The 25,387-nt window shown below is 39.4% G+C and overlaps 2 protein-coding genes across 4 annotated transcripts in view; one reads left to right on the top strand and one right to left on the bottom strand.

Moving 5' to 3' along the window:
• Positions 1 to 25,387, bottom strand: part of LOC6051796 (potassium voltage-gated channel protein Shaw) — a 261,314-nt gene that overhangs the window by 179,305 nt on the left and 56,622 nt on the right. The gene's annotated exons all lie outside the window — the stretch shown is intronic.
• On the top strand, positions 18,572 to 24,425 carry LOC119766487. The gene is made up of 2 exons (XM_038251060.1): positions 18,572 to 19,040; positions 19,108 to 24,425. Exons 1-2 carry the CDS (start codon positions 18,572 to 18,574, stop codon positions 24,423 to 24,425), a joined length of 5,787 nt encoding a protein of 1,928 aa, XP_038106988.1.

Here is a 25,387-nt window from a genome sequence, read left to right as displayed (position 1 = left end):
GCTTATCAGCTGCGAGCCAGCTTTATTTGGGCCAGGGCCTAAAACCAACAGAACTCAGGACGACGTGGCAATCCATTACGGTTTGTTGTGACAATCCTCTTTCCACAAAAAAAATAACGTAGAAGCTCTCTGTATTACACACAATCCCAAGAAAGCATTCGTCTCACGTTCCAACTCTCGGCTGACGACGACAAAAACGACTGATGATGTCTGCGGGGAGATAGGATCCAGAGTCCGGAGTCCGGAGTCGAGACTTCAAAGGGAAAGTGAACATACACCAGGGTTTTGGGATTGTCTCTTGTCTGTACGAGAGCTGTGTGACAAGCATGGGAAATTATTAAACACCTTCGGCGGCGGCAAAGACACGGCTCTAATCGGGACATCAAAGCTTAGGATGGGGGGGTTTGAGGGGTGATTGTCTTAACTACAGTTGTGTGTGTGTGTGTGTGTATGTGAGTTTGTATGTTTGGACACGTTAATATTTCATGATACATAATGTGTTTCTGACGGCGTCAAATATTAAGGCCATTAAGGGGGTGTTTGGATCGTGGGAGGAGGTGGTCGATGTTAGTGTTTCCACGTTTAGGACCTAATCGCTGTTAGATTGTTTGTTGAGGCATTCCCGGCCAAATATCAGCCGGGAAGTGTTTGCTTTACGTTGTACGTAATTCTCTAGTTCTGTATTCCGATTGAAATGATTGATACATTACTAAAAGTTTCTTATTCAAATTTAATTTAAAAATTTTAAATAATTTTTAAAGCTCAACATTTCACCTTAAATAATATCTCCTTAAATCGATGCAATTAAGATTAATTTTCCCACAATTCCACAGCACTTTCCTCATTTCCCGCTACCATCTTCAAAACCACCACAATTTCCCAGAAATTAAGCTTCAAACCCCCATTTCAAAACCACCGATTCAAATCTGACTCCAGAAAAGTTGGAGAGATGGAGCTCACAATTTAGATTATCTTGCCGTCATCGATGGATATGGAAAAGCTCTCCCACACTTTTTTGTTAATCCTCCATCCGGAGCGACCCAACAGAGTGAGGATGGGGCAGCAAAAAATGTGCTATTCATGTACGACCCCGGGGCATGAATTTTTGATTTCTCATCATCATCCTTAAAATAGTTCACAAATGGCTTCATCTGTCGGTTCGTCAACTGTTCGTCCAGCTGATATGTCGTTAAAAAAGTTGAATGGAAACAAGTTGGGGCAAAAAAGTGGAGAACGTTCCAATTTTACTTTTTGTGAGTGGTTTTTTTTTCGTTTCCAGCCAGATATCGACGGTAATGACGTAGACATGGGGGCAAATATATCGTTTATCTTTAGAAGAAGTTGCTAAATTGACATGGTTGGGTTGAATTGAAAATAGGGCCAGTTTAAATTTATTGTTTTTTTCAGAAATGTCATTTGTCATTTTTTGTATCTGAGCAATTCTCTACGAAATCGGTCTTTTTTCAATTTTTGTATTTTTTAATCCGGCTGAAACTTTTTTGGTCCTTTTTGTATGCTCAAAGAAGCCATTTTGCATCATTAGCTTGTCCATATAATTTTCCATACAAATTTGGCAGCTGTCCATACAAAAATGATATGTGAAAATTCAAAAATCTGTATCTTTTGAAGTATTTTTTAGATCGATTTGGTGTCTTCGGCAAAGTTGTAGGTATGGATAAGGACTACACTGAAAAAAATGATACACGGTAAAAAAATTGGTGATTTTTTATTTTACCCTTTGTTACAAAACTTGATTTGCAAAAAAAACACTATTTTAATTTTTTTTAATTTTAAGATATGTTTTAAAAAATCAAATCAAAAAAATCAAATTATTCGCTCTACAGCATTGCCTTCGCATTCTCGATTGCGAGATTCCTACTCGAAACTAGGTGTTCGAAGGCTTGATTGTTGAGGCAATTGCAAACCTCTTTTTACACCTTAGCTTCCATCCACCCCGGGATTCGAACTGACGACTTTTGGATTGTTAGTCCAACTGCCTACCAGCGACTCCACCGAGGCAGGACCCAGGGAGACGACTCCTACACCTGGACTGAGCTAACGACCTAACCTTTTTTAGGTTAGTCCGGGACCAACATTTACTTCCCTTCCGACGGAAGGCGTGATCAGACAAATCTCGTCTCGAAAAATGCCACCGGGACCGTCTGGGATCGAACCCAGGCCGACTGGGTGAGAGGCAATCACGCTTACCCCTACACCACGGTCCCGGCTATGTTTTAGAGGGTATCAAATGCCAACTTTTCAGCAATTTCCAGGTTGTGCAAAAAATCTTTGTCCGAGTTATGATTTTTTGAATCCATACTGATTTTTACAAACAATCGAAATATTGGTCGAAAAAATTTTTCATATTCATTTTTCGATGTAAAATCTAATTTGCAATCAAAATTTACTTAAGTGAAATTTTGATAAAGTACACCGTTACCAAGTTAAATCCATTTTTAGGTGACTTTTTTGAAAAAAGTCGCAGATATTCATTATTTTTAAATAGTGCACATGTTTGCCCACCTTTGAAAAAATATTTTTGAATAGCTGACAATATTCTTTATGTTTTGCTTTTTTAAACCCTTATTTGCTGAGATATTGCCATGCAAAGGTTTAAAAACAGGAAAATTTATGTTTTCTAAGTCTCACCCAAACAACCCACCGTTTTCTAATGTCAATATCTCAGCAAAAAATGGTCCGATTAGCAATGTTAAAATATAAAATATTTGCGAAATTTTCCGATCTTTTCGAAAAAAAATATTTTTAATTTTTTTAAATCAAGACTAACATTTTATACGGGCACAATATTGAATGTTTGGCTCTTTTGAATTGTTTGTTTTGATTTAAGAAAAATAAGATATTGTTTTCAAAAAGATCGGAAAATTTCACGAATGTTTCATATTTTAACATTCTTAATCGGACCATTATTTGCTGAGATATTGTCGTTAGAAAATTTTTAGTTGTTTGGGTGAGACTTGGAAAACATCAATTTTCATGTTTTTAAACTTTAAAAAAATCTCAGCAACTAAGGGTCGTTTTAACAAAGCTCAAAAAAGCAAATTATAGAGAATTTTCTCAGCTCTTCTTAAATATTTTTTTCAAAAGTGGGCAAACATGGGCACTAACTTTGAAAAATTAAAAACTGATACTATTTTCAAAAAAGTCACCTAAAAATGGATTTAATTTGAAAACGGTGTCACTAAAGAACTTTTTGATTGCAAATTTGATTTTACAACGAAAAATGAAGTTGAAAATTTTTTGCGACCAATATTTAGTTTATTTTTTTTTAATCAGTATTGATTCAAAAAATCATAACTCAGTCAAAGATTTTTTGCACAACCTGGAAATTTCTGAAAAGTTGGCATTTGATGTCCTCTAAAACATATCAGAAAATGAAAAAAAGTGTTTTAAGCAAACCAATTTTAAGAGACAAAAAGTTAAATAAAAAATCATATTTTTTTTTGTTACCATGCATCATTTTTTTCAGTGTAGTTTTTATTCATATCTACAATTTTGTCGAAAACACCAAATCGATCAGGAAATACCTTCAGAAGATACAGATTTTTTTGATTTTCATGCATCATTTTTGTATGGACAGCTGCCAAATTTGTATGGAAAATTATATGGACAAACTAATGATGCAAAATGGCTTCTTTGGACATACCGAAGCACAAAAAAAAATTAGTCTGATTAAAAAATACAAAAATTAAAATGAAACAAAAAACCTTATTTCGCAGAGAACTGCTAATTTGCATTTGTTCTAAATATTTGCGTTATTCTGCTATAAAATAAGTTTCTCATTTTTTTTAATTCGGATTTGGTTTGATCATCTTTCTTTAAAATGTTCCTGAAATCAAAATAAAATCCTATTTTAAACAAAGTTTTCGTAAAAAATCTTTTAAAATCAGAGAGAAAATGTTTTTTTTAATATATTTTGGCTTATTGTAATTTTAATTTACTAATTCTTTTGTCAGATATTCTTCTTGTAACAACCAATATTTTTTTGTTAGATCACATTAATGATTGCAAAATAATTGATATTGAAATATGATAAGCAACGAAGCCAAAATTTTTGGACCTAATCCAAGTGCTAGGAAAGTGGTAGGTGATACAACTGGCATTGGAAAAAAGTGACTGAAAAAGCGAAAATAATAAAAAAATGTTAACATTTTTGGAAGAGGTAAGCTACACAACGATCTTGCTTAATCTTTCTGTTTGTTTGTTGTTTGTTTGTTTGTTAAAACCCATCTTTAAAAGCCTGAATTAAGTCATTTCATGGTACTAGATCCAAAACGGGGTCATATACCCTTGTTTTTTTTCTATATAATGTGATGATATTTTTTCTATGAATATTAGTTAAAAATTGGCATTTTCTCAGTTTTCATTTCCGTGATTGATGTATGGCTTAGATTTAAATTTTAATTAAAATCATGGTCCTGGCACGAATAAATGAAAAATCAGTTTAAAGTAAAAAAGGATCAAAGTCATTTTTCAACTAAACCCTTGCTTAACAATGTTTGCAGAAAAATGATAATTCTGCATGGGAAATGTATGATTTATCAGGCCCGGAAAGCGTTAGAAAAATTAAAAATATCTTTGTAAATTGTTCACATTTTTAAATTCAAAATGATGAAACCCATTAATTATTCAAACCCACCGTGAACATGCAGCTTCTTTTTTTCCAAAACTGGCAAAAACCATCATCTTCAACCTTGCCTTAGTGCGCCTGAAGTGAAAGTGATAAAAGGTACCGCAGGCTATATACTTTGAGCATTTTTTTCTGTTTCCTCCTACTTCCTGCAGTTTTCCACCGCGGACTGATTTGAAAGCTTCAGGTCCGTGTCAATTTGTCCCAGCCATTTTTTTTCCCTCATCTCCACATATACTTTGCAACAATTTCTATAAAAATGAACTTGACATGACGCTTCTGCTTCGGTTTCTGTATGCGTGTGTGTGTGCGACTGTGACATGACTTCATCTCTCCGAAGGATGTACAAAATGTCAACAGCAGTGGCACCACGTTATGCTTCCAGCAGAACCAGACCCGATATTGCGGAAGTTTTGAGAGTCGCATGTTTTTCATCAGCTTCCAGCCACCCACCACTCAATTTTCATTCGCGAGAAAGCATCCCAATAGCAATCATCGACCGGTACAAGACTTGCTTCATGGGAGCAGAAGATTCGTTCGAAAGATGTGTTTACTTTTTGAGGATGAGGGAAACGGGGCGAATCTAATCAGGCCACTCGATGGCGAAGGAGGCTTCTTCCGGAAGAGTGGCGTAGAAACCACTTTGCGTCACGTGGTATTTTTCTTTCGCAAGCCACACCGGAACACTGCGGGTGTTGGTTTTGTGTGCGGGACAATTTTTGATTGATTTTAGTTTGGCTGGTTTGGTTTGCTTTTAACAAGTCAAGTCGGTTTTGTATGAAGAATATTTTCAGGTAATTTTTGTATAAGAATAAATTTTTACTTTTAAAAGCTTACTATAGTTAATAGAGTGTAACAAAAATGACTTTTTGGCGGGCATTCAGGGGTTTGTTCAGGTGGGCATACTGAGCCTAAATCCCAAATATGAGCTTGATTGGACGCAACAGGAGCTGGCGCTCCGCCCTTCAATTTTAAAAGGGATTTAACTCGTAAAAAAAGATTTTTTCAAAAATGTCACTTTTTGAGGCATTTTGGCCACCAATGCGTTTACCAAAAACATCACTGGCGTGTAGGCCAGATCCTTGCGCATCTTTTGGTATATATAACATTGAAGTTTGGAGCATCCTGGAGCTCGGTACAGACCTTCAAAGTTTGGCATTTTTTCGAAAAATCGGCCCCGGCAAAAAAGATATGCGTCGCACCTCGCGACGCCCGAGACGCCATTTGATTTTGCTGGGATCGATTTTTCGAAAATATGCCAAACTTTGAAGGTCTGTACCGAGCTCCAGGATGCTCCAAACTTCAATGTTATATATACCAAAAGATGCGCAAGGATCTGGCCTACACGCCAGTGATGTTTTTGGTAAACGCATTGGTGGCCAAAATGCCTCAAAAAGTGACATTTTTGAAAAAATCTTTTTTTACGGGTTAAATCCCATTTAAAATTGAAGGGCGGAGCGCCAGCTCCTGTTACGTCCAATCAAGCTCATATTTGGGATTTAGGCTCAGTATGCCCACCGGAACAAATCCCTGAATGCCCGCCAAAAAGTCATTTTTGTTACATCCTAATAGTTAACCATAAACCGAAAAAAAAACTTTACTTCGCTTGTTTAATGTATTTTCTTATTTTATTTTTAGTAATCTGCATTTATCTTGTTTAGGTTATGTTTGTTGTGGTTTGTGATTTGTTTGTTTTTGGTAGTATTATGCCTATTTTACCACTATTACATTTTGCCTACCGTAAAACGGAGTGACTTTGATAGCTGGGGTGACTTTGATAGGTTTGAGATTTTTCCGCTAAATGAAGAGTGGTTTGGAATCATACTGACCGTGGAAGAGAAGTACTCAAAGAACCTCAAGAAGAATTTTTCAAAACAAAATGAAAAGTTTAAAAAGTTAGTTAACTATTACTAAGAAAAATTTTATGAATGGCCTCATCCATAAAGTACGTACGCTCTTAGAGGCAGAGGGGGTTACCGTAGGTGTGACAAGATGTGTCGAAGGGGAGGGGGTTTGCGAGACTTTGACGTCACGTTAGGTTTTTTTTGATTGTATAATATTAATTCGAAATGTACACAATTAAATTGAATCCTCTTTTCTTAAATTATATGCTTACTATTATTTAGATGTATCACAATATAATTGATTATATAGTTACATTTTTTTATTCAGCTGGATATTCAATATATTGCAAATTCTTGCTCGATAAAAATAAATGCTTTGAAAGCAGGGTGTTCATAAGAAAACTGCTATTAATGGTTTGAACTTATTAGATACAAAGCTGTAAAAAACTCTTTTCAAGATTTTTTAATACTTCTTTTTATTTTTAAATGATACAAAACTGTTTGTTTATTTCTCAACTTTTATCAAATGAATATTTAGACAACTTTTGATTTTTTTTTATATTATAATTGGCATACCTACCAAAATTATGAGAGTTTGAAGAAATAAAAACTATAAAAAATCCCATCAAAAACAAGGGGGCTGGCAAAATGTGACGAACTTTTTTGAAGGGGGGTTAATATTGGCCGATTTTTGCGATTTTTATGGATGACGCCAATGGCATTATTCCAAACTTCTCAAAGTGTCATGATTTTCTCAATGAACATGATTTTGGATCGGAAAATTGAATGCATTTTCGAATTTGATGGAAAATTTCCACTAGGAGAAGGTAAAATAATGTTGTAAATATTAAATAAAATATGTTTTTAAAACATAATTCAAAAAAAAACTCCAAGTTTATAGGCCCCTATCTATAAGCAATTTCGAAAATTATTTTGTAACTTTTTTCCTTCCCCTGCTCAATTTGTTCTCCCGTGTACCAGTAAACTCTAACACCGTTTGAATTAGTCAGCTGTTGAAAGGTACCCCATATCTCAGCTCTGAATAATTACTGCACTGATGTTTTTGCCAAACAATCCAATAAATGAAATGAAATGAAACAAATTTATAGGCAATTTCAGTTGAACAAATCTGAAATTTTGTGATTCGTATTTTGAATTCAGTTTAAACGGCAATTTAAATCGATAATTTTATGAAAAATACTAGATTTGACAAATTTCAGGCAAAATATCGACTTTTTAACAGTTTTACCTAAAATGTCTATGAATTTAGCTAAAAAGCTTATAAACTTAGTTAACTAAATATAAACTTCGATTTTTTTCTAAAAAACTATGTCAGCAACCTTAGTGATGGTACATTTAACGTAAAAATAAAGTTTGAACACTTTAAATCTGATTTTAACAAGAAAAACTATGACTATCACCCCGGAATTTAAAATGAGAATTTTTAACGTAACTATTTTTCTAAACATTATTGCAATAACTTTTTTTGGCCTACATATTTTAAAAATAATAATCTTGAGAAAAACTTTTCCAGTTGGGAAAAATTCCAAAAATAAATTGAATTCAAATCGAAGTCACCCCGGTTTACGGTATCTATTTTTTCATGATTTAACAATCACTTTTTTATTTTTTTTTTGCTGGTTTTCTCATTTGCTGCTCTAGAATGGCACCATTATAATTTAAATTGTTAATAAATATGTAGAGGCATAATCTGGGACACTTAAAAAATAACTTAATACTGATTTTTACTTTAAAAGTTGGATATATTAGTAAAAAACACTGTTAAAGTTGACTCCTAAAAAAATAAAAAGAATAAAAATATTGGCAAAGTCACATAATACTAGTTTAATTTTCAATCCTAAACCCTTTCTGGCCTGAATTCCCAAAAAAATATTTATTTATTGATGGGAAAACGATTCTTTTGACCATACGAAAATTATAGGCTAGTTTTGGAAATTTTCATTTGGGTCATATATGACCCATCAGGCCTGAAAGAGTTAAACCATTCTAACATCTTAAGAGTTCTTCTCTCAGTACTGTATACATTTTAACAAAAGCTAAACACAACATACCTTCATAGATTATATTAAATTCAAAATTAATAAATTCAGCAACTATGTTTTGATACTTTCTGAATACTTTTTATTATTTAGAATTATTTAAAATTATATATTAAAATCAGGGATTGAAGAAAAATGGGCAAAGTTTTCTGAAAACTCGCAGGTTCTGTGGATACTGAAAACCCCCAACCTTAATCTTAACCATTAGTTAATCAAGAGAACCTAAGTTAGCTTAAGTTTATTAAAGTAAATTGAATTCAAGGGGAACACACAATGTAACATTAAAAAAGACAATGTCTTAAGTTACGATAAACAATAAATAAAGAAATAAATAAAAAATGAAATAAATAATAAAAAGATCAATTGAAAAATCTTTTAAATTTAAGGGCGAGGTATATATTTATCAAACTTTATGTCCCAAGTCTTTGGCTAAAGGCGAGAGAGGCGGAAAAAAGAAAATATGAAAATTATTTGGTTTTGGTTTCTACATATCAAAGGAAAAAAGTATTGATAAATGTCTTATACACAAGTCTAGTTGTTTTACAAACATTAGTTTTTAAAAATTCTAAATTTAGACGAAAAAAATATTTTTGAAATTTAAATAAAAATTGCGGTTCGGTATTAATAAATTTCAAAAAGTTAAAAATATTATTGTTAAAAATATCATTATCATGTTAAAAATGATTATCGACGAAAAAATCATTCCAAATAGTTTACAGTTTATGAATCGTCCAATTTCAGTGACACTTTGATTTTTATTTCTCTTTTTTTTACGCCTGGCTTATTACGTCAAAATTTGAGAGAAGGTCGGACGACGACGACATGAGCTTAAAAATCTTTTTCTAAATACAATAATTCAATTCTTTAAACAGGGACTGAGGAGGAAAATTACGTGTTTGAATTTGAAACAAATTTAGATACTGCTTATTGTAAAACATGTTGAAACGACGCTACCAACAGCGTTTTCAATGTTTCTCTTTTTATGACGAATATTTGAGAAAAATAAGCTTTTCAAAACATATTTGAAACAATCAAATTTTAAAGTAATTTTTATCCTCAAAAAAATTTTTGTTCATGATATTCTAGTGTGATAGAACCTCAGTATCCGAAAAAAACAATTTTCTTTTAAATATATGTTTGGTCATTATCGCTCCAATTGTGGACAATTTTATTTTTTTATCGATGCATTTAATAATATATTTGAAAATCTGTTAAGAAAACGGATTTTACAGAAAATTTTTGAAAGTAACGACATACTTATCAAATTTCAATCCAACTGCTAAAACACTTGAGTAAATAAGTGTGTATGAGAAATTTTCGATTTGGGTTCTGAAAATCAAACAAACACATTTAGACGTCCAAAAAGGGTACGCAAGCAACAAAAAATAGACATATTAAGCCCACCGACCATTCTTTGGTCAACCCAGATTTAAATTATCAACATCGGGGCAAATTGTTGCTGAATCATTGCCAAACAAACAACAAAACGATTTTTATTTTATTTAAGGAATTCTGTGAACTTGTTTTGTTCGAATTAATTCAGAAAAACAAAACTCTTCTTTCCATTACACCAAATTATGGTGAAAGAAGATACCACAGCAGTATAGAGGGGAAGCTTTAGAGAGCTCGTCCCTGTCGTTGTCTACAAGAAATGGGTGGGGTTCAACTGGAAGAGACTACACCTCGCTATACCTGTTGTTGTTCAAAAGATGTTTTCTGTCTTGCTGAGAACTGTTGGAATGCTTCTCAACACGAGGTGTTCCTGGAAATCTGTGAAACAATTGCATGCTTCATGGATTGGGTGTTTTGTTTTTTTTTGTATATTTTTGTTTGTTCAAACCATTTATTTTTTGTGTATATTTTCAGGTTATTTACAAAAAAAGTATGTTCAAAATAATTTCCATAACTATACCTGACCATCGTGTCATCTTCAACAGTTCTCAAAAGTCCCCAGAACAAAAGAGTCTGTTCAATTGCCCTTGAAGCCTCCTCACTTTTTGTTCCGACCCTCTAATTCAGCGTGACCTCTACACAATTTCCGCTCTTCCCACGGCATCGTCAACATCAACCTTGAAAAGTCCTCGTTTCGACGAATTACCGAAATTCGACCGAATTTCGCATCCGGCTGTCCGGCCAAAGCTTCGGAATAAAGTGCTTTCCGGTGGGTGCTCACAGCTCAGCCTGGCCTCGCGAGGACGGTTTGTCTCCGGCTTCATTATTCGAGATGTCTCAATATCCCTCCACCCCCCGCGTGGAGGACTGCTGTTGGGGGAAATTGGACGGTCTATATTTACTCGCCGCCGCCGGCAAAAAGGTAAATAAGGGATGCTGCTTGGCAGTGCCCGAAAAGTGGGATTAATTTGAGGAGGACACTTCAAGAGAATCGTTACAGATGAATTTGAATGTTGTTTGCGTAAATTTGAGATTTTTTCCTTTTCATTTTGAACATTTGAGCAAACAAGTCGAAAAGAATTATAAACTTTTCAAATAAATTCAAATTCCATTCTTATTAAAACCACAAGCTTAAAATTCTGCCATTCTCGCCGTGACCCTTTTCAACCAAGCTTTCTGCAAAGCTTTCGTATTTAATAGCTCGCACAGAGCAAACAGTCAAACGAAACAAAGGCGCCCCGGTCCGTTTCGTAGAAAACGGAAGTGGCAGGAACAATTTCCGCCAGCCTAGAAGTGGCGGGAGTGGGGGAGATCGGCCAGAATGCGACACAAAAGGCCACGGTGGATGTTTACACAGTCGCGTGAACAAGTGGACTCCGCCGGAGCTGCCCTGGCCGACGACGTCACAATACACACCGGGAAATGGTTGAGCTTTTCCTTCTATTTCGGGGAAGGAGGGGGTGGAATAGAATAATTGCAGAAGGATGGGGAGGGGAAGGAGGGCTAGTTGATAGTCCTTGACTCGATGCCCCGTGTGTTTGATTGTGTGTGTTGAGTGGGGGAGAAGGCTCATTTTCGGCTGTGGTTTTGTTTGGTCAAGGGTATTGATTTCTGCTTATTTTGGCCACTTCGAGAAACATAACTCTTCATCAAAGCTGGAGAGTATGATTGATTGTTGAACAAGATGACAGTAAAGATAACTCAAATAAGAACCTGCAAAACAGAAAATGAAATTTGCGATTTTTATTTATTTTTTGTTCATTTTTTATTTATGGATCTTATTTCTATAGACGACATTTTAGGTATAACTTTTTTGAGAGTTTTTCTAAGATTTTGCAAAAAAAAAAAAAAAGATTAAGTTTTGTATTTTTTCATTCGAATGAAACTTCATCCGTCGAATCCTGAGGTTCAAATAAGCTGTTCTACATCATAGGTTTCTCCATACAAATTTGAGGAACATGCAATATTCGAATATCTGTATCTTAAGAAGAGATTTTCTGATCAATTTGATTCCTTGGACAAAGTTATATGTTATGATTAGGAATGTTTGAAAAACAGGACATTTAAAAAAATTAACTAACCATAATGAAACTGAACCAGAGCATCGAAAATTTCACCCGTTTGTAAATTTTATAAGAATGCATCGTTTTCGAGATAAAACCAATATAGGCTAGAATTTTCAGATTTTTTCTTTTTAAAATTTTAATTTTTGTATGTCCTAGTCCATCTCTTGAAAAAAATACAGTCCAGACTCGATTATTCGACTTCGAATAATCGAATCAAAATGTATTTTACATGATATTCGATTTGATTCAATTGGTTGACTGTCTATGATATTACAAAATGCATTTTTTCAATATTACATCTCCGCCATTTTGGGTTTGAAAATTCTAAATCGCTTTAGTTTAGGAGTCATGTTAAAAACAAAAAAATATATTTTTTTCTTGGATCGATTATCCGAAGTAAATTTTTTTCAAGGCTCAAGGATAATCAAGTCTGGACTTTATTTAAAAAGCTGAGAAAATTTTCTACAAATTTGTTGTCTGCACGTTCTTCGTTAGATTTTAGGTTGCTGCCTTGCTAAGAACTAAAGTTACGAAAAATACCCATTTGGCCTTCAATTTTCAATTGATGATATCTTGGAAAGCATCAATCCAATTATCTCTACCTTTTGTAAAATTATTTTATATTTTTTAGTAATATTTACACTTAAAAAAGGCCATAGAATAATAATTTTATTCAGCTAGAAAACTAAAAAAATATGTATAAATAAATATAAATATAAATAAATACATACAAAACTTTTTTTTTCAAAGAACTTTCAAATTGATATGGAAATTACGTACAATTAGCTGGTGCTTCCATCTCGGGAATTCACAAAATTGAAAAAAAAACTGATTTTGATCTGAAAATTAAAATTGTATTAGGCAACCAGCTGACATCAATTTAAAATTCATTCGCCTGCGTTTAGAATCATTTTAAGAATATTAGGGTTTATTCAAAAATCTTTTGAATTTTAGAAAATTTTCGGATAACAGACCGCAAAAATTTTCTTATCCACTTTAATGTTTGTTCTCGTATTATCTTACAATTTTAAATAAATTGAATAACTGAATAACTGAAATGCATTTGAAAACACTTTTTTCATTGTAATGTTGAGACTATGGCCTTTTTTTATTTTTATATTTTTTAGTTGTTTTTTTTTTTGTATTTATGACTGTCCGGAATCTGGGGCAAATCATGACAAATGTAACTAACGAAAACAGTTAATGTTTTTAATTCCTTTGATTAAAACGGGAACAGAACAATATAATTAGCACACCGATTTCCAAATTTATTGCTAAAACATTACCTGTACCTGTTCAGACTTATTCCCGATTTTTCCCAGTTAGAGGTAAAAAATATGGATAATTTGTAAAATATGTTTTTTTTTATAAAACATTAAAAAAGATATTCAAAATATTACAATGGCTGATAATATTTTATTAGTTGTCGTTTCTTGTTTTTAGACATTTTCCAAGAAATTGTTCAAGCTCTTTCCCATAATTTCGCTGCCGGCCAGCGGGTATTGGATTGGACCACACACACACATAATAATAATAATTTCCAAGAAATTGTTCAAGCTTTTCTTGTATATCATATAACGAAAAAATATAAAAGAAATGTCCAAAGCACAACAAAGAAATAACAAAGTCCATATTTGATTCCTTTTAAGCCATCAGGAAATGGTCGTCCCTATTTAGATTGAAGTGTTATTGAGCTAGTTATTTGATTTTAAGCTTAAAAATCAAAAGAATTATAAAACAATTCCAGCCCAAAACAGAATTGCTTAGGTACTTTTTTCTCGACCCTCTCCGATTTCAATAAAACTTTGTAGACATGTTATCCTACGCTTATATAAGCCATTTTTGTGTATTGTATTTTGTGAAGCCAGTTTCACTCGAAAATGACATTTGAGAAGAGCTTAAGTGTTTTCAATATTTTTGTAATTCTTGTATCTCGAAACCGTTGCATCGTATCAAAAAGTGGTCAAAGACATACTTGTAGGAAATTTGATGGGCTTTCCAAAAAATAAATTGAAAGAAAAAAAACGCCACTTTCATGAGGTTTTTTTGGTTTTAGGTTAAAAAGTCAAACTTGAAGGTGAGCTCACTTTTTTTTTCGTTCAAATTTTTTGACAAAATAGCCTGAGATGTTACAAAAAGACTCACGAAAAATGCAAGGTTAAGCAACTCATCCAAAAAAATACAAAAATCATTTACTGAAACTTTTTTTTTAAAGTGCTCTAAACGTCAAAATTTTGAAAAAAACGAATTCGGGAAACAATTTTCCAGACAATTTTACATAAAAGTTTCTATATTGACCACTGTCCTAAGTCCAATCCCTGTGAAGTTACAGCGGTTTTAACAACAAAAATGTTGAAAAAAAATTTTTGATAGTTTTCGGCAATTTCTATGCGACAGACTTGATTTTTAAGTTTCGAAAATATTTTTACCATAAAGCTCGTCCAATTTCCCATAAGAATGTCTTTAACTACTTTTCGAAATAACTCGTTTTTTTGAAGATTATCATCCACTGAGCTACACTGAAATAATAGTTTATGCAACATGTTGCAAAACGAGGATTTTTTCAGCACGAGTCGTACATTTATCCAACGAGGTTCACCGAGTTGGATAAATACGAAGTGTGCTGAAAAAATCAAGTTTTGCAACGAGTTCCATATAACATTTTTTGCAATTCCAAAAAAACACACACTGAGTGAAATTTTATGTAAAATTGTCATGTATGTGTGTGTGTTACTTTTCGAAACAAATGCTGAAAAGTGTTGCTATTCGATTCTGTTATTTTTGGTACAGAAAAGTAGGCTATTTCGTCGTTCAAGAATGACAGGAAAAGTAAGTATTGCAAAAAAAATATTCTGTTTTCAGTAATGACCAATGTAGTTGTAGCTTATATCTGTAAGCAAAAAATTCCAATTGAAATGTGGTCAAGGACAAACTTATTAGAAATTGGACGAGCTTTTTGGTAAAAATGATTACGAGACTGAAAAATGCGATCTGTCACATAGAACTTGCCAAAAACTATCAAAACACAACTTTTTTCAACATATTTATTTATTTTTAAAACCGCTGAAACTTTGCAGGGATTGAACAAAGGATAGAAGTCAATATGGAGACTTTTATGTAAAATTGTTTGGAGAATTGATTCCCGTATTTGGTTTTTGAAAATTTTGACGTTTAGAGCACTTATAAAAACAATTTCAGTAGATGATTTGTTATTTTTTTTTGGCTGAGTTGCTGAGTTGCCATCCTGCATTTTTCCTGAGCCTTTTTGAAACATCTTAGGTTATTTTCACCTTCGAATTTGCCTTTCATAAACCTTAAAAATAAAAAATCTCATGAAAACGTACTTACCTTTAGGTGGTTGATGCCTTCCTCACATTCATAAAGTCAATACATTTTGATAGGGTTCGCAGACCTTCAATATTTCTGGCTCATCGCAAGGTCTGATAAAAACCCTATTCAACGACAGTTCGCATGGAAGATTCAGACAATATTTCTATCACAATATATGAAATCCGGCCTGCAAAAAGTGTATAAATAACACTTTAGTGCTAATAACTTTTGATAAGGTTGTCAGATCCTCGATGTTCAAATCTCATTTGGAAGGTCTTTCGATTATCTAACTTACGATTGGCCGCATGATGGACCCGGAAATCATTTTTATTGAAATATCTGAGATCCGGCCTCCAAAAAAGTGTATAAAGTGCTTATAACTTTTGATAGCGTTGTCAGATCTTCAATGTTTTGGGCTCATTGGAAAGGTCTTTTAATACCTTTCTGAAAATGTATAACATGATAGGTTTTCTTGCAAAAACCACCATTTTTACAATATTCCGGACATACGCCAAAATCGTTTTTTTAGCATAACTTTTGAAGTACTTAACTTAACTTGCTGATTTTAAATAGAGACCTATGGGACCCCAAGACGGATCAAATAAGATTAAAACGGTCAAAAACCGTTTACCAGTTCGGAGATAATCGAGTGACAATTTTTTTGTCCACCCACCTACATACATCCACACAGACATTTGCTCAGAACATGATTCTGAGTCGATATGTATACGTGAAGGTGGGTCAACGAGGTCAAATTAATAAGTTCATTTTTCAAGTGATTTTATAGCCTTTCCTCAGTAAGGTGAGGAAGGCAAATATATTGAAAACACTTACGCCCTTCTCAAAAGTCATTTTTGAGTGAAACTGGCTTAATATACACAAAAATGGCTTATATAGGCCCAGGATAACATGTCTACAAAGTTTCATTTTCAGCTGTCGCACTATGTTCTAAAAATTTGTTGAGTACAAATCTTTTCAATCGTTTTAAGCACTATTGTATAGTTTTTTTCGATTCGTCTTTTATCACACAAAACATTGTACTATGCCTTGTTTTAAGGAAACAAGAAGTTTGAAGAAAGATTTTTCATCGAATTAAAATAGATCATTAATCGGGTAAAAAATACTCAGCATTCGAAAACGGTTAACCAAAACCTGACGCAACTTTTCCGCAAAACCATCCCACCGGTTTCTGCCTGCGGTGGCAGCGGGCACCGTTCCATTACCAGATTATCTTGTGTCGAGATCAATTATGGCTTTTCGGAGATCTTTCACCACAAACAGCTCAGCGCGTCCGTGGCGTAGCAAAAACCAATAACCGTCAAATAAATATAACCATACCAAATGCCGATACTTTCTGCTGTCAGAAAGCTTCACGATAAGCCAAAATCAATACTTGGAACGACTTCTTCTAGCTTGTTTTTTTTTTCTTTTTTGTGAGCTTTCACCCAGGAGGGGGGCGGGGTGGTTTCGGTTTTGGTGTCCTCTGACATGGCTCTCTGGCTCTGATGCTGGCTTGTTCGGTCCCATCATCAACGGTGCCGGCTTTAGATGGAAAAATATTCTCTGCCAGTTGGATCGTTACCGTTGATTGGGGCAAATTTGTACTTTTATTGGTGTCTTGAAATGTTTCCATTTCGTAAAATTTTGATATCATTCCACAACTTACATAGCAAAAAAAGTTAAAACCCCAAGCCAACCGAAGTCAATCGCCGCAACAGTACGTTATGAAAGCTGCGTCGGCGTGGGAAAACAATTTTCCCCGATCCCGAGCTTTGCATTTAAATTATGCCGGAGATTTTTCCGCAGCGCGACTCTATATTAATGACATCTGAGACAGCTCGTCGTCGCTTTCCCGTCCCACTCCGTCCCGTTCTCCCCAGAGTTGGTGGAAAATTGTGCGCCATTTTGCCTCGTAACTTCTCATCGTGAACCACCACCACCCTCCACCAAGGTCGTCAGCGATGGCCAAGGACATGCTCGCGCGCGACTACAAATCTCGGTGCGAACGGAACCAACAGGCGGTCCTCGAGCAAAAAGGACGATGGTGTCGACGGCGAGGACGACACCGATAACGGGCGGCTTTTTATGTAGATTTTCTTTATGTTTTCTACCCCCTGCTGGTGATGGTGCTGCTGCTGCTAGATAGTTTTATTAGGGGAAAGCGATCAGCTGGCGGTGGTGATGCTCACGGTTTGTTTGAGCCACGATTTGCCACTTTGGATTGAGCGGCAGGATGTCAACGAGCGGAAGTGCAGAGGAACGGGATTGATAGGGGAAGTTGGAGTTCGTGAAGGATGCTAAAATTAAGTGAAAATGAAAAATATAAGATTTGCTTCAACTCATTTTATTGAAGCTGGTTTCAGTAAACGCTTCAGTTTTGTAAAGGTATGATATATTTGGGCTCCCTGAACACGTTCTAATCGTCTGAATTGAATTTTAGTGAATTCTCTGCCAATTATTATAATTGTAAATTTGGTTATAAATGCTACAGAATCATGTGAAGCAATCATGTGCTCCTCTTTGGAATTACACTTGAATTTACAATTTTATTTCTTTACAGAAAATCCACCTGTTGGCACCGCGATGAACCATCCTAGCGCAGCACGTGAAACACGACAGGCAAAAGGGAACGCATAATAAGAACTCGGTGGCCGGAAAGGCGGTCCGCAACGAATAATCATGTGAACCGAGAGAATAGGGAAAAAAAACAGTCCAGCTCTTGAACAAATAAGGCGTGTTCTAAAGATTTTTATAATATTTCGTTTTTCTCAAAAAGTTAAGCAAATTTCGGGTATATAATTGATTGTATAACTTCGGATAAGTAGGTAGGTCTCGCTTGTTGCCTGATTAGGGCCGATTTTGATTTATTTGCTCTCCAAAACTAGCTCTTACTTATCCACCACGTGAGACGTGTACTGGTCACGAAAGCAGGTCAATTTACCGTATAATTGAATAATTGAGCCTGTGAGTATGATTGGCTATTCACTTTATTTTAAAACTAATTCGAAATTTGTATTTATTAGTGGCAAACTAATGCCCAACAGCGAACATTAGCACTTACAGTGAGAAACAGGCGTAGGAGGAAAACTGTTCATGTAAGTGAATTTGTAACCTAAAATTTGATATTCTAAATGCTAAATAAATTGAACTATTTTAGTTTTAAGCTGCTACACTAGAAAGCTGCTTTAAAAATTCAGTTGTCCGTACCTGCTGGTCCGAACAAAACTTAAAATGAACAACCTCACTGGCTATTGCTGCGGGATCTGCAAGGCTGCGGTGGAAAAGGACGGTGATCTGCCCTTCTGCGACCACTGCCAGCAATTCTTCCACTACGAGTGCGCGCAGCTCGAGAAGGGCGTCAAGGACGATTCCTGGAGGTGCCCCAACTGCGCGGCCGAAATGGAAGTCACCCAGGTCATCGTGAAGTTTGACGACCTGGAAAAGACCCTGCTGGAGCTGGAAGCTGAAGCGAAGCGCCAGGAGGAGAGAATCGTCGCGGAACAACAGCTGCACAAACGTCGCCTGGAGCTGCAACAGCAAACACAGCAGCGTCAACAAGAGGCCGAAAGGCAGATGCTGGCCCTTGAGCAGCAGCTCATGGAGCAACAACTCGCTGCCGAGAAGCAGTTCCAGGAACAGCAGAAGAAGAATAAAGAAGATTTCGAGGCCAAGATGGCACAACTCAAGGCCGAGGCAAAGAGTCCTAAAACAAAAAGGAAAAGAAAATCAAGAAGTCCAAAGGGGACAAAAGAAGCCCGATGCCTCAGGCACGGCTGGCCCCAGCGGAATCTCAACGCCGCTCCGGCATCCGGGAGTTACGATTCCAGAAGTACCCAAACCAAAACCGACTCCGATACCGGCGGACTCAGGTGAAGAGGGTAACGGCAACGAAGGAGACGAGTCCGGCTCGGACACAAGCCTAACGGGTACGGAATCCAGTTCGTCGGGCGATGAGCGGGAAAAAGAACCACCCAAGCAGCTACGGGGGCCAACGAAGGCGCAGCTTACTGCCCGCCAGTTCTTGGCCAGAAAACTGCCCGTATTCACTGGACGCTGCGAAGAGTGGCCAATGTTTATAAGCAGCTACGAGACGTCGAACCTGGCCTGCGGATTTTCGAACGTCGAGAACCTCGCCAGACTGCAAGACAGCATTCGGGAGCCAGCGTTGACCAACGTGCGCAGCCTACTGTTGCTGCCCGAGAAGGTCCCGGCGGCGATCGAAACTCTACGCATGCTGTACGGCCGGCCCGAACAGCTGCTCAACACGCTGCTGATCAAAGTACGGAAGGCCGACTCTCCCAGGTCGGATCGTCTGGAGTCGTTCATTTACTTCGGCGTCGTGGTCCAGCAGCTCGTAGACCACCTCGAGGCCACCCACATGAACGATCACCTGGTCAACCCACTGTTGATCCGAGAGCTGGTGGAGAAACTACCCGCCGGGTCGAAACTCGAATGGATTCGGTTCAAGAAGCTGAAGAAGCACGTCTCGCTCCGAACTTTCGCTGACTTCCTATCGGACATCGTGACCGACGCTAGCGAGGCCACACTGTTCACCGAACCGCAGCTGCAACATCAGCCGCAGTCTCGCAGAGACGTCAAACCAAAAGCTGGATCCAGAACGCACGAAAGCTACCTTCACACTCACGCTGCTGCGGAGAATAGCGGAGACACAAACCATGCCGGTGTAAACAACAAAAGACCATGCAGGATTTGTGATCGCACCGACCATCGAGTCCGCAACTGTGAGAAGTTCAAGCAGCTGAAATTGGAGGATCGTTTGGACGCAGTCAAGAAGTGGCAACTCTGCAAGCTGTGCCTGAATGAGCACGGGTCTGTCCGCTGCCGGATGAACTTCAGGTGCAACGTGGGAAACTGCAAGGAACGGCACAACGCACTTCTGCACAGCGACGTCCCTGCAACGGTCGTCAACTGCAACGCTCACGATGTGCGGGCCAGACAGCCGGTGATCTTCAGGATGATTCCGGTCACGCTGTACAACGGCGGCAGATCGGTCAACATTATCGCGTTTCTGGACGAGGGAGCTTCGTACACGTTGGTGGACGAGTCCATCACGAAGTTGCTGAACGTCCGCGGCGCAGTTCAACCGCTGCGCATTATGTGGACCGCTGGAGTTTCAAGGCTGGAGAAACAATCGGAGAACGTCTGCCTGTCGATCTCTGCCAGAGGGGTGTCGACTCAGTTCCAGATCAAGAACGCCCACACCGTGAACGAGCTGAAGCTTCCGGAACAAACCGTGTGCTTCGCCGACGTCGTCAAGGAGTACAATCATCTGCACGATCTCCCGGTGGCAGATTACCGCGGCGCGCCGAAGATCTTGATTGGCTTGAAGGATCTGCACCTGTACGCGCCTCTCGAGTCTCGCATCGGCGGCGCTGGAGAACCAATCGCTGTAAAGTCGAAACTTGGATGGACGATCTACGGTCCCCACGAGAACAACGCGCCAGCAGCTGGATTCGTAGGTCATCATGCTTGTCACCAAGTCTCTAACCAAGACCTGCATGATCTCCTGAAGAACCAGTACCTCCTCGAGGAAACTGGCATCTCCATGGCGCTGCTGCCGGAGTCGGACGAGGACAAGCGAGCCAGGTCGATTCTGGAGTCAACGACGGTGCGGAACGGAGATCGATACGAAACCGGCCTGTTATGGAAAGCGGACGACACAAGTTTCCCCGACAGCTACGTGATGGCGCTGAAAAGGTTGAAATCTCTGGAAAGAAAGCTGCTGAAGAACGACTCGCTGTACGACAACGTGCGGCGCCAAATCGTCGAGTATCAACAGAAGGGCTACGCGCACAAGGCCTCCCAGCAAGAACTGGCTGCGTGCGATCCGCGAAAGGTGTGGTACTTGCCGCTAAACGTGGTGACGCACCCCAAGAAGCCGGAGAAAGTACGCCTCGTGTGGGACGCGGCCGCTACTGTGGCGGGAGTCTCGCTCAACAGCCAGCTGCTCAAGGGGCCGGACATGCTGACGTCGCTTCCTTCCGTGATCTTCCGATTCCGTGAACGTCCTGTCGGATTTGGTGGTGATATCAGGGAAATGTATCACCAGCTGCGCATACGGAAGGAGGATACGAACGCCCAGAGGTTCCTGTTCCGGAACGACCCAACGGCCGAGCCTGAGGTGTACATCATGGACGTCGCCACCTTCGGGGCAACTTGTTCGCCGTGTGCCGCGCAGTTTGTGAAAAACAAGAACGCGGAGGAGTTCTCGAAGCAGTATCCCGAGGCGGCGAAGGCAATCGTGGAGAACCATTATGTCGACGACTACTACGACAGCGCGTCGACGGTCGACGAAGCGATTCAGCGGGCGAAGGAGGTCAGACTCATCCACTCGAAAGCGGGCTTCGAGATCCGCAATTGGGTGGCCAGTTCAAGCGAGGTTGTCAGCGCGCTGGGCGAGAAGGAAGCCGATCAGAAAGTTCACCTCAGCCAAAACAAGACGACCGGTTACGAACGAGTACTGGGCATTGTGTGGAACACGAGCACCGACGAGTTCTTGTTCTCGGCCGAGATGAGAGAGGATCTGGAGCGGTACTTGAAAGGAGAGCTGCGGCCCACGAAGCGGGTGGTGTCGAGCTGCGTAATGAGCCTGTTCGACCCTCAAGGTTTTCTGATCTCGTTCACGATCTTCGGGCGGATTTTGATCCAGGACTTGTGGCGGGCTGGCTGTGATTGGGACAAGGCGGTCGACGACGAAGCGTGGGAGAAATGGAAGCGCTGGGTGAGTCGCCTGCAAGAAGTTGAAGGCGTTCGAATCCCGCGGTACTACTTCCAGGGCGCGCACGATCTGAACTACGAGACGTTGGAGCTTCATGTGTTCTGCGACGCGAGTCAGTGCGCTTATGGTGCTGTCGCCTTCTTCTGGATTATGTCGTCGATGGGCCCAATCTGCGCGCTCGTGTCCGGGAAGTCAAAAGTGGCACCGCTGAAGCTGCTCAGCATCCCACGCTTGGAACTGCAGTCAGATGTGGTCGGCTCGAGACTCATGAACTTCGTGCAGGAGAACCACACCCTCAAGATTGCGGAACGATTCATCTGGTCAGACTCTGAAGTTGCTTTGTCGTGGATCCATTCTGACCAGCGAAAGTATAAGCAATTCGTTGCCTTTCGCGTCGGCGAAATTCTGACGCTGACCAAGCAGAGCGAGTGGCGGAAGGTGCCATCAAAGCTGAATCTGGCAGACATGCTCACCAAGTGGGACAAAAAGCACAGTTTCGAGCCGGACGGGCCATGGTCACGAGCGCCGGAATTCATCGAAGAAGCCAAGAGACTGTGGGCCATCTCGAAGCAGCAGGTGCAGCTGAACACGCCCGAGGAGATGCGAGCGAGTGTGCTGTACCACAGCATCATTGTCACCGAGCAAATCATCGATCCTCACAACTTCTCTCGCTGGACGGTGATGGTAAGATCCGTGGCATGCCTGGCTCGATTTCGCTCCAATTGTCGCAGAAAAGCAAAGGGTTTGCCGATCGAAGCACTTCCTCTTTCGAAGGCGATGAAGGGGCTCGTGAAAAGGACCGTGCAAGCAGTTCCAGTCCCGCTGAAGAGGGAAGAATACCAGATGGCGGAAACATACTTGTGGAGATGGGCGCAAGCGGACTACTTCCCGGACGAGGTGACAACCCTTCTTAAAAACCTCGAATTCCCCGCGGACAAGAAGCTACCCCTGGAGAAGAGCAGCGTGCTGTACAAGCTGACCCCGTTCCTGGATGAGCAGAAAGTGATGCGAGTTGACGGTCGACTTGAGCGAGCTACCATGATTCCGTTTGAGGTTCGCTTTCCCGTCATCCTGCCCAAAGGTCATCCAGTGACAACGAAGCTGCTGGAGTACTATCACCAGAAGATGGGCCACGCGTACTTCGAGACGGCAATCAACGAGCTTCGGCAGCGTTTCTTCATCCCGAACCTACGAGCCGAGCTGAAGCGGGTGATGACGGCGTGCGTGAAGTGCAAGGTGGAGAAAAGCGTACCGGCGATCCCGAGAATGGCACCACTTCCAGTCCAGCATGTGACTCCACATCAGCGGGCGTTCAGCTACACCGGGGTCGACTACTTCGGCCCAGTAGCAGTGACGGTCGGGCGGCGTTCCGAAAAGCGTTGGGTCAGCCTCTTCACGTGTTTGACCACGCGTGCCATCCATCTGGAAGTCGTGCATAGTTTGACCACACAGTCGTGCGTCATGGCTATCAGACGATTCGCTTGCCGGAGAGGAATGCCCATCGAGTTCTTCAGCGACAACGGCACGAACTTCCAGGGCGCGAGTAAGGAGATCGTACGCGTGGACGCGGAATGCAGAGAAGAGTTCACCGACGCCAGAACGAGCTGGAACTTCAACCCACCATCAGCGCCGCACATGGGCGGGGCCTGGGAGAGGCTTGTGAGGTCGGTCAAGGAAGCTCTGAAGGCGTTCGACGACGGGAGAAAGCTGACGGACGAAGTGTTGCTGACCAGTTTGGCGGAAGCGGAGGATCTCATCAACACACGTCCGCTGACGTACCTGTCAACCGAAGCAGGATCAACCGAAGCTCTCACGCCCAACCATTTCTTGCGAGGAGTGTCGACCAACGATGGAACTCAACGCGCGGAATCGACCAGTCCAGCCGAAGCTCTCCGAGACTGCTACAAGCGGTCGCAACTCCTTGCTGACTGCTTTTGGAAACGCTGGATTGCGGAGTACCTTCCAACCCTGAACCAACGGACGAAGTGGCACGCGGAGGCGGAGCCTATCGCGTGTGGAGATGTCGTCTACGTCGTGGAAGGCGCTAATCGCGGTAACTGGGTCCGGGGCATCGTGACGGAGGTCTTCAAGGGTGCCGATAGACGCATTCGGCAGGCGATGGTGAGGACATGCAGAGGAGAGCTGAAGCGGCCGGTGAGCAAACTGGCGGTGCTAGAAATCCAGGAGCGTAAAACTGGTGCGAAGGAGGCTCCACCCACCAGAGTTACGGGGCGGGGCGATGTTGGCACCGCGATGAACCATCCTAGCGCAGCACGTGAAACACGACAGGCAAAAGGAACGCATAATAAGAACTCGGTGGCCGGAAAGGCGGTCCGCAACGAATAATCATGTGAACCGAGAGAATAGGGAAAAAACAGTCCAGCTCTTGAACAAATAAGGCGTGTTCTAAAGATTTTTATAATATTTCGTTTTTCTCAAAAAGTTAAGCAAATTTCGGGTATATAATTGATTGTATAACTTCGGATAAGTAGGTAGGTCTCGCTTGTTGCCTGATTAGGGCCGATTTTGATTTATTTGCTCTCCAAAACTAGCTCTTACTTATCCACCACGTGAGACGTGTACTGGTCACGAAAGCAGGTCAATTTACCGTATAATTGAATAATTGAGCCTGTGAGTATGATTGGCTATTCACTTTATTTTAAAACTAATTCGAAATTTGTATTTATTAGTGGCAAACTAATGCCCAACAGCGAACATTAGCACTTACAGTGAGAAACAGGCGTAGGAGGAAAACTGTTCATGTAAGTGAATTTGTAACCTAAAATTTGATATTCTAAATGCTAAATAAATTGAACTATTTTAGTTTTAAGCTGCTACACTAGAAAGCTGCTTTAAAAATTCAGTTGTCCGTACCTGCTGGTCCGAACACCACCTAAATTCAATTCTAATTCAAAACAACTTCAATTCAAAGTAAACATAAAATATTAGGCTGATACAAATATTTGTCAAAATTTTTGACCCTCGGCAGATACTGAAATAACAAGCCATAGTTTCAGCATTTGCATGGAAAATGTGTTTTAAAATGCATTTTATACAAGTTCAGTTGTTTGCAATAATTAATTTTCAAAAAATGAAAGATTTGACGAAAACAAAAATTTTAGCGAAAATAAACTTAGACATCGAAAATTGAAAAAAAAAATCAAGGGATTTTTAAATCAACTTAAGCATGCTAAAAGTGATTCTTGACGCAGGGAAACGCATTTTAAATTGACTTCAGCTGATTTTACTTAAATTTCCATTGAAATTTTAAAGTTTTTGAAAAAAAAAAATTTTGTCTTTTGATTTTT

This window comes from Culex quinquefasciatus, chromosome 2 (genome assembly GCF_015732765.1).
Source record: "Culex quinquefasciatus strain JHB chromosome 2, VPISU_Cqui_1.0_pri_paternal, whole genome shotgun sequence".
In the NCBI taxonomy this organism is placed as follows: Eukaryota; Metazoa; Arthropoda; class Insecta; order Diptera; family Culicidae; genus Culex; species Culex quinquefasciatus.
Note: the sequence above shows the minus strand (reverse complement) of the source record. Positions and strands in the feature narration are given on the sequence as shown.

Bases quoted from the DNA above. Each gene is read 5' to 3' on its own strand.
- LOC119766487 (XM_038251060.1), top strand. From the start codon at position 18,572: ATGAACAACCTCACTGGCTATTGCTGCGGGATCTGCAAGGCTGCGGTG. The intron at 19,041-19,107 runs GTCCTAAAACAA...CCGATGCCTCAG, and splicing joins ACTCAAGGCCGAGGCAAAGA to GCACGGCTGGCCCCAGCGGA.